The sequence below is a fragment of the Musa acuminata genome, chromosome BXJ2-2, assembly GCF_036884655.1.
Source record: "Musa acuminata AAA Group cultivar baxijiao chromosome BXJ2-2, Cavendish_Baxijiao_AAA, whole genome shotgun sequence".
Lineage (NCBI taxonomy): Eukaryota > Viridiplantae > Streptophyta > Magnoliopsida > Zingiberales > Musaceae > Musa > Musa acuminata.
The window spans coordinates 18,228,478-18,239,190 of NC_088339.1; the positions used below are offsets into that span (position 1 = coordinate 18,228,478).

The 10,713-nt window shown below is 37.3% G+C and overlaps 1 protein-coding gene across 1 annotated transcript; it reads right to left on the reverse strand.

The window, feature by feature from the left end:
* Nucleotides 1-4,335: 4,335 nt before the first annotated feature.
* Nucleotides 4,336-5,841, reverse strand: LOC135604783 (bidirectional sugar transporter SWEET14-like). The gene is made up of 6 exons (XM_065094434.1): nucleotides 5,790-5,841; nucleotides 5,483-5,519; nucleotides 5,182-5,392; nucleotides 4,913-5,074; nucleotides 4,682-4,801; nucleotides 4,336-4,602 (listed from the first exon to the last, which is right to left on the reverse strand). The coding sequence occupies exons 1-6, from the start codon at nucleotides 5,839-5,841 to the stop codon at nucleotides 4,336-4,338; spliced, it is 849 nt and encodes a 282-aa protein (XP_064950506.1).
* Nucleotides 5,842-10,713: the final 4,872 nt, after the last annotated feature.

A 10,713-nucleotide genomic window follows, 5' to 3' on the forward strand; every position in this document is an offset into this window, starting at 1 on the left:
AGGGATATAAATCGAAGTTTTTGACTTCTCAATATTATCACAATCATCAAATGATTGGTTTTCAAGAAACACAACAACTTTACTTCTAATAATTTTTTTGTTTACTAGATCTCATAATATATACCCAAACTCTTTATGACTATACCCTAAGAAAATACATGTTTTTACCTTATTATCAAGCATAGACCTCTCATCTTTAAGAATATGAACAAATGCTTTGCACCCAAAGACTCTCAAGTGATTATAAGATACATCTTTTCCTTTCCATACTCTCTTTGGAATATCATATTTTAGAGGAATTAATGGATAAATGTTTATTAAGTTAACTATAGTTCTCATAGCCTCCCCAAAAATAACTTAGGTAACTTGGCATAGGAAAGCATACACTTAATCATTTCTTCAATGGTTCTGTTCATCATTTCTACCACACCATTTTGCTGAGGAGTTTTAAGAACTGTTTTCTCAAGCTTGATACCATGAAACCTGTAATATTTCTCAAAAGGACCCTTGTACTCGCCACCATTATCTACTTAAATACACATTAGCTTTCTTTCAGTTTCTCTTTCAACACTGACATAAAACTTTTTGAAAATATCAAGTACCTGATCTTCAAATTTCAAAATAAAAGTCCAAACATTTCTAGAATGGTCATCAATAAAAGTAACAAAATAAAAAACACCTCCAAAAGTTCTAGTTTGAATAGTATAAACATCAATGTGAACCAAATCAATAATATTTAATCTTCTTGATAGTGAATAAGTATAAAAGGTAACTCTATGTGTTTTTTCAACTAAGCAATGATCATAAGATTTAAGAGATATACCTTGCAATTATGGTAAGAACTACTTTCTAGCAAGAATTTGTAGTTCTTTCTCATTAATATGACCAAGCCTCTTATGTTAAAAATCTATACTTTCATCCTTTTGAGTTGTTTTAATCTTTTCTTTGTGTAGCTTAGCTTCTATGACATATAAAGACTTCTTTCCTCTCGCCATAACTAGAAAACCTTTGGTAAGCTTCCATTTATTTTCATCAAAATAGTGTGTAAATCTCTTATTATCAAATCTACTTATAGATATCAAGTTAAGAGGAACATATGTAACATGTCTAATATATTTAAGTATCAATTTACTCTTAATACTGGTCTCTAAGCAAATATCTCTAATACCCACAATCTTAGATGTATTACTATTTCCCATTTTGATATTGTCAAAATCAATAGTAGTGTAAGACTTGAAGAAATTACTATAAGAAGTAACATGAAATAAAATATCAAAGTCAATTACCCAGTTACTATCTTCTGACATATCTATCATCACACAATTGTATTGGTTTTTTTCTCATTTTTCTTTCTTTCATTCTATTCTCATTTTCAAAACTTATACTCTTTCTTTTTTTTATGTGATCTAGCCTATTACAGTGGAAATACTTGATATATCTTTTAGATTTAGATCTTTCTCTATAACCATATGGATTTCTAATATGACTTCTTCTACGTCTTTCTTATTTTTTAATAACAAGTGCACTAGAAGAAGATTCTCCTTGTTCTTTTCTTATGACATCTTTATTTAACAAACTATCTTTAACCATGTCTATGGTTAGAGTCCCCTTTGGTGTGGAGTTAGAAATTGTTACCACATACGTTTCTCAACTTTTCGATAAAGAGATGAGAAGTAACAATCCTTGCATCTCATCATCTATATTCATTTTCATATCAACTAGCTTGTTTGCAGGACTCTGGAACAAGCTTATGTGCTCAATAATGTTTTCACCTTCTTTATACTTTAAATTGACAAGCCTTATAAGAAGATAAATTCTATTTCCCACTATCTTTTTTACAAAGAGATTTTCTAACATTTGCTAAATAACATTGGCTCTGGTTTCATCATAAATATGCTCATGCAAATTTACATTCATCCATCTTCTCTAATATAGGCAATAACTTTTCTATATTAAAATTTTCATTCCTCATCTTCTAAAGTTTTTTCTTTAACTTTGATGAGCTTATATAAATTTTTACAATATAACAAATTTTCCACCATGTCTCCAAGTGGAATAATTTGCTGAGTTCAATTTAATCATACCGTCTAACTCTTTCATTTCAATTACACAAGAAAAACTAGCACTAAACAATATGATGATCTGATGCCACTTTGTTTGGAAAAACTATTACAATGGAATTTTTTTCCTTCTTTATGTATTAAAATTAGTTCCTTATCAAAATATCAACTTGTTACTAAAATTAAATATTAACTAGAGCAGCATAAATAGTAGAACAATGAATCAATCACAAAGTGAGACATCAAATTTTTATGTGAAAAATCTAATACGAAAAAATTACGGAACCGTAATCCACTTCAAACCTTCGCTATCCCAAAATAACTAGAAGATCACAATAATATCAATAACATATATCTTGACTCGAAAATAATATATTATCTCACCAAGTAAGTATATCAAAAAAGTCCCTTATAAAATTTGCACCATTAAAATCATAGAGCTTCTTACAAGAATTTTTCAAATAAAATTTTAATAAAAATTAATAAATTTTAACCGCTTGATCATCTAACAAAAACTAACTTCAAAAGCTCTCTTTCTTTTCTTTTTCTGTTTTGTTTTTTTACGTCGTTTCTTTTTCGGTTGGCCCACTTCTCACGCCATGCACGATTTTATTATTATTATTTAAATAACTGATCAGATTTGAATTGAATGCTCCTATTCCAGTCAAAATCCCGCACCCAACAAAAAGGCATAAGACATCGAAGTTTTGTCTTCGCCTTTGTTGTTGGTCCATGACAGTATCATATGTCGACAAATCCTAGGAATCTATGCCTTAACTCTGGTTAGGATCGTGCATTTCACGTTGATCACCGAGAATCTTTTTTTCTTTCTTTCGGAACCCAAATTATTTATGTATTAGTAATAGCTTATCATATTAAGTGTTCGATAACATCGAAAGTTTATGTGGTCCATCTTATTGATGCCAATAAAATTTTGCCGGCCAATTGGTTACTCCAAAACGTATGTTGAATGAACGCAGTAGTCGACGAAATTTTCTCGAGAGAAGAAATATATTCCCAATTACGTTTAAAATGAGTAACATTTCCTTTGTTTCACATCCACCGATACTGTGGAGTTCGATTCTATGATAACCTTTTGCAATCGCTCTTGTAGCATCACGTAAAGTCCCCCAAGAAACATTCATGCTTGTTCTATTTCGAACTTACTTACAACTCAACTAGAGAACACATTCCCACCTGATAAATATGTTCCAAGAAGCATCATAATTAATTTGAACTAATCATCAGGGGTTTCATTTGTCAAAGCACCCACATAATAATTGAATCCGTGCAATAATTGAAGAGGAACGGGACATCCTTCCTAGGAAACAAGGGTTTTTTTTTCTTCTTCTTCTTCTTCTTCTTTATATATATATCCTAATCAAACTCTTAATTATGAGTTCAAATCTTGCATTTGCATCTCTTTCCTAGTATGTAATTAGGACTTATATCATACACTTATATTGTCATTCACACGACAAGTTTAAATCGACTTGCGCTAGATAGTAAATATATTAAGTTATTTTGTAATAGTATACATAAATTATTTTGATGGGGTCGTGAAGTGCAATTTAATTGATTTTTAATTTTGACCGAACCATCTTTGGATTTGCTTGCCTAAGGTATTTGGAATTCATTTATTTGTCTCATTGGATATAAATGGTTCAAAATAGATTAGTGAATATTTTAAATAGAAAGTCAATGTATCTAACTAATTACTCCTAATGTTGGATATGCAAGCATGATAACTATATGATGTTCTATATCTTCATGAATCTAAAAACTTTTACTTATACAATATATTATTATATAATATATTAAAATATAAAATACATTTCGCGCCTGAATTGAACCAAACCATATATTTGTTAGGCTATTGTTCTCTTATTCCCTCAAACCTATGGAGTAGATATTTAACAAGGTTTTAAATGAAAAGAAATCGAGGATATATCAATTTCCCTTAGATTTATCAATCTAAATAGGAGACAATTTTTAATTGAAACTAAACTAATTTTGTCTGCTGATTTTTTCTTGCCGTCGTATTTTATTCATGTAATTAAATTTGATACACTACCATCATCACCTTTTTCATAAATACATTAGGTCCGACTTTTGCAACCCATTTTAATCCTTCCTCGGTGTGTTAATATTTTTATTTTTATTTTTATTTTGAATATTGAGGGGGTATAAAAAAATTTAGACCTACAACTCAATCATAAGATGTAGAGGAAGCGTAGACAAGATGATCCATAAGATCTCCAATGCCTTGTGTGCCTCACACTGCGCTAATGTCATGCCCTTCCTCATATGCCGCCTCGTTTTTATCTGTGTCTTGGCTGTCCTCCATCGACCTCTTGTTTTGATCCTTCTCCTCGAGGCTGACCTGCAACTCGGAAGCTGGGGCGGAGCTCAGCTCCGCGATCTTGACTCTGTGCTCCGGCACGGCTGCCACCGCGGCGTCCTTCTTCTTCTTCTTGTTCTTGTAGAGCATGTAGACCACCATTTGTACGACTCCAAATACGAACCCCAAAACGTTTGGAAGCTGAGAGAAGAGGGCGTAAGAACAAGGAGTGATAGGTATGACTTAATGATCTAATCAGCTGTTTGCGATCTTTCTTTACCTCGACGTACAAGTCCTTGGTGAAGAAACCGTAGCCGAACCATGCAATCGCATTCAGTGTGAGGAAGAATGATAGGTAGAATGGCATGAACTCTACACTCTTTGTGCGTATGACGAGCCTCTGAACATTCGATTCAATGAATTGTTTGAGAGACAATGGCCGCAGGAGAGAGAGAGAGAGAGAGAGAGAGAGAGAGAGCGAGAGAGAGAGAGAGATTGTTTCTGTACTTACGATGATGCTCAATGGAGCAGCAAAGACACAGAGCGAGAAGCCCACGCAGATCCACCCGACTACTGTCACACGGTCAGGACCAGTAAAGGCTAGTCGAGTCAAGAGAACGATCGCAGCGAATGCCACCACGTTCAAGAGGACAAATATTTGGACGCAGAAGATCTGCAACTCACGAGCACGTATAGGTAACGCAAGTTCATAACATAGGTGCATGATCACATGTAAGATGTTTAGAAGATACAGGAGATGGCAAGAATGAATTCACAAACCCTAGCTTTCTTTGTGGCGTAAATGAGGTAGATGGTGATGTAGGCTGTCTCGATGAAGCATCCAAACGAGTTGATGGTGATGAGAAGGACTGCATTGGTTTTGACAAGCGCGTAGTAGATCAATAGCATGCAGCTGGACAAAGCTACGACGAAAGGCACCGATTGGAACCCTTCGGTTGATTTCTTTCGGTAGATTCGGTAGAATGTAGGACTGCAAGCATGAGTAATGAGCATCAGATCATGACGAGCGACTCCGCACAGTGAATCAGCATAGCAAGTGTTCTACGGAGGCAACACTTACAGTGGGGAAAGAAAAACCATGAACGAAATGATGTTGCCTGCCAAAAATGACGTTGCAGATATCAGCGATAAACCATGCAAGCATAGTAGTAATTCTCATAAATTTCAGATCTCCATTAATGGGCTAGTGCTTGTAGAGACAGGTGATGAGCAAGAACAAAAGGAAACGTCATTTCTCTAGCTAGCACACAATCCTAACATTTTATGGCTAAAGATAACAACATAGTGAGTCAACACGAGTCGAAGAACAACATAAGAGACAAGTAATGGGGAAAGGATTAGAAATGAGGTATAATAATGGCGATCACCTAAGATGCCGAAGATGAACGGTAAAGGTTGTTCCAAGGATAGGCCAGCCATGCCCCCCCGCAAGCAAGCAGAATGGAAGATTGCGCTCGTCTCCTCGGGCATGAAGAGGAGGCCCATTTTATAGCAGAGTTGGAGGGGGGATGAGCTTCCCTATTTGATTCACACGAGTGGGAAAGCAATGGATTCCAGTCTCCAGAAGTGGTAGTCACATCATCGATCTCTAGAAGATTGTCCAACATATGTCATTATTGATGCCTTAATTATTAGGGGGCAAACCTTCAGAAACAAGAACTTAAGATCACTGTAAGCATCAAACAAGAGGGTATCACCTGCTGGAAACTAAACATGAGGTTAGGATTTAGATCCAAAACATGCTATATTCGATTGGGTGTTTAAAGTGTGGAAAATGCTCCATTCAGCAGACATATGGACCCAGGAATTCTATCAGGACTTGAGGAGTCAAGGAATATTGTATCTCTTCTCTTTGAAATTCTTGAAGGTATGTTTGGATTGCAAAGTCTCAGACTTAGTGGAGATGTTTGGCAGTATCGTGTACAGGGATGAGTGGAGCGATCCTACGATCGATATTTGATGACCGAGGCACATGTCCACGAGACGTAGGTGATGGAAGTCATTGATTCAAGGCTGCACTGATGTTGATGTTAACTGCAGACGCACTTCTCTCAGAGTTCATGCTCTGTGCATGCTACAGTGGGATTTGCAGCTTACAAAGAGGGAGCTTCTATTCCCAATTTAGTACAGCAAGATAAAGAAGTTAGAAGCAAGAAAATGCATGGTGTAGTCCATTGAATCACGGCTCTCATTGCAGATTATTGGGAAGAGCTGGTCATGTGAATTGTATTTCTTGGAAGAAGAGATCATTCTCCTCGTCCCCATGCATTCCTCCATAATTGTCTACCACATTTGCTTCTCCAACCTTCCTTTCCTCTTACAACACGAAATATGTCACTTGTCTCCCTTCAATTGCTCCTACTTAGGTGGTCACAATTAGAATACGAGGGAATATTCGGCTTGAAGGAGACGTTTGGTCCCTACCACCGATTCATACATTGAACCCCATAATAAGATACTGTCTAGCCTAAGAATCAATATGCATGAATTTGTGATCTATTTTAATTCTAGTGTAATAAGTTTCACAAAGAAACCAACTTCTTAAGCCTTTATTATTTATTCATGTTTTAAATAATTTTTATATTTTAAAAAATTATAACATATAAATCTCTTATGTGAAATCTAAGTTAAAATATATTAGAGTATACTTACGTGGCATATTGACACAATAAACTATCAATATAATGACATATGCAATTAGGGTTAAGATTTATTTTAGCCATTGTGATTTTGGCCATGGACCTATTAAGACCTTATGATTTACTCGTGTCTAAAATAACCCATACATTTTAAAAAATATAACATATAAGTCCTTCTCATCAAATCTGAATTAGCATATAAGCCCCTTTCAAATACATCGCTCTCCTCGATTAGCTTATCGAGGAAGAGAAAGTGGTGGTGAGGGAGAGCTGGACCACCACATCATAAGCGCAGTGGGTGGGGGCGTAAGAGAAGACAAACTGGGAGGCGATAGGGATGAAGGCACCCAAGAGGAGGAAGAGGGACTAAAAGACCATAGCGTGCCTAGCGTCGGACCGGTCAACTCACATACACCTGAGGCAAGACCGAAAGCTCTTGAGCTTGTCGTTAGCGTGGGAGAGATTACATGCGTACGACATGTTAGAGCTGGCCCCAAGAAATTTACCAAAAGGTAATTTGGCAACATAATAAAGATAATAAAGTAAAAAAATAAAAGAGATAAGAACACTAGATTTACGTGGTTCGGTCAATTGACCTACATCCACGGTCGAAGGAGGAGCAAATCACTGCTATAAAAGGGACAATTACAAATGTCTTAGGAAGATATTCCTGTTAGGACCGGAGTGGCACTAAGAGGGGGGGGGTGAATTAGTGTAGCGGATTAAAACTTCGATTTTGACAAATCTTTCGTACGATGAAAAGCAATATCAATGGAAACCGATTTTAGAAGCTTGATAACTTAGAAACATATGGAAGCGTAGTAACTAAGTAAAGAAGTTTGCAGTATGTAAATGGCAAGAGTAGGATGCAAACTAGATAACGCAGTAGTTTTTAAAGTGGTTCGGTCAAAATGACCTACATCCACTTGCGAAGCCTTCTTCGAAGAGGCTTCCAACTTCCACTAGCAAATCTCTTGTAGGGGAAGGACTAATACCCCTCTTACAACCTTTACAAGTGGTTCACACTCTTACAATTCTTTTCAACAAGATGGGAGGAGGTGAACACTTAAGCAATATGAAAAACAAGACTTGCTAAGACTATTCGAAGGCTCTTAACTCAAATTATTGCTTTTCAAAAGGTTGTATTCTCTACTGAGAAATGAGGGGTATTTATAGGCCTCAAGAGGATTCAAATTTGGGCTCCAAATTTTGAATTCTCTTGGGTTTCCGAGGCTCGGCGGTGCCACCGCCTGTCAGTGTCTGACACTGACAGTGGACTGGCGGTGCCACCGCCCAGCTCTCGGGTGCTAGGCGGTGCCACCGCCTAGGCCAATTCAACTCACTGGTTGGGCTCCAAACTTGGCCCAAACCAGTCCGAACTCGGGCCCAATTGGCCCCTACTTGGGTTATAGGATTAACACATAATCCTAACCCTAATTAATGTACTAACTACGAATTTAAAGATATTTTCTAAGCTATTACAAAATCTGTAAGTCAAGACTTCTTCCGACGAGCTTCCAACGAACTTCCGACGGCCTTCCGATAAACTCTCGGAAACCATTCTGCGGACTCCCGGCAAGCTCCTAGACTTCACGATTTGATCTTGGCGAGTTCCAACGAGCTTCTTCGGCAAGCTCCGATCTTTCTCGGCGAGCTCCGCGAACTTCCAACGAACCTTCCGGCGAGCTTCCGAAAAACCCTTCGGCAAGCTCCCTACTCATTCTCAGCTAGTTCCGGCAGCATTCCCGACGAACCTTCGGACTTCCGTCGAACTCTCGAACTCGCAACAAATCCTTCGCGCTTGACTCCGACACTTTGTTTCGCTTTATGTCTTCATCGTTATCGTAGTTAATCCTGCACACATAAGCAAAAAACTCTACTTCGATCTAGACAATTATTACAACGCGAAGTGACATTCTGTTGCCCGACACGTCATTGGTTGGCGCTTCATCTGATTCTTCAGCACATCGTCCTCTCTTGCGGCTTGTTGCCTAATCAGCAGTTGACCTCCGCAACCCCGATATCCTTGGCACAATTCCGCTCTCCTTGGCCCGATGCCCGACGTCCGAAACCTTCTGCCGTCCAATACCCTGACGTGATCTCCTCCGGCGCAACGTCAATTCCTCCTGCGTTAACTGTCTAATCCTGATCGAGTAGACCCGCATCACTCAAAATGCAGTTTAAATCATAAACACATATCAAGTGGTTTCATCATCAAAATATGAGATTCAACAATTCCTAAGCTATAAAACACCTAAAACTACTAAACAAAAAAAGTCTAAAGCAAACTCCAAAGCATAGGCCCTTATTTATAATTGCAATAGGAGATAACAAGCTTGATTTTCTCGATGTGGGACTATATGGGACTTGCCAAACTAATAAATTTCCACCTTGACATGTCCCAACATTGATAATTAACAAAACTTGCTCCACCTTCTTCACAACATTGACATGTCCCAATGGGCAATCACCAACAATGAACACCAACCAAATCCAAGCACTGCTTGAACTTGTAAACCGGAAGAGGTTTCGTAAGCATATTAGCCCTTGCATCTTCAACCCCTGTAATACCTTCCTTCCTTTTGAAGACCCATTTGCATCCAACAATTTTCTTACCCGAAGGTGGCTTCACAAGATCCCAAGTTCTATTCTGATGGAGAGATTCAATTTCTTTATTCATTGCAATTAACCACTTAGCGAAATTATCACAAGAAACTATATCTGAGTAGGTAGGAGGCTCACCAACTTCATTTGTTTCTTCTGCAATATACAAAGTATATGCAACCAAATTTGCATATCTTTGTGGTGGTCGAATATCTCTCCGTGGTCTATCCTTGGCTATGGAATATTACTCTTCCTCTGTATTATCTTAGTCAGTAGACTCGGGACCATCTACTGACATTCTTTGAGTAGAAGAGCTCGATTGAAAATAATCAGAACTACCAATCTCAAGCTCCACCTGCTTCCACGCACAATCATTTGTACAACTAGTAGATTCCACTTTGGAAGACAACATAGACAATTCATCAAAAGTAACATCTCTACTGATTACAAATTTTGGAAAATTGAGATCAGAATACTGTTAGGATTGGAGCGGCACTAAGAGGGGAGGTGGGGTGAATTAGTGCAACAGATTAAAACTCATAAGTTTGAAATCGATTTCGTAAATGTGTAGAGATTTCGATTCGACGAAGGATGACGTAGCCAAAATAGCTCGAGTAAAGGTAGTCAAGAGTAGGGAGATGAAAACTGAACGAATTGCAGCTAAGTAAAGAAATGGTTCAGAAAATTAAACACTCACACATTCAAGGAACACCACGATGTATAGTAGTTCGATCAAATGACCTACATCTACTTTCGAAACCTTCTTCGACGAGGCACCAAACTTCTACTAGCAAATCAGTTTGAAGGGGAAGGATCAAATACCTCTCTTATAACCTTCTTACAAGTGGTTCACACTCTTACAGATTTTTCAAAGAGAAAGAGGGAGGTGAACACTTAAGCTATTGAAAACAAGACTTTGCTAGAGATTTTTCTCACTTTCTAACTTGTCAAAAAAGGTGTTATCTCTGCTAAGAATTGAGGGGTATTTATAGGCCCCAAGATGATTCAAATTTGTGCTCTAAATTTGAATTACTTTTGGGTTCCTAAT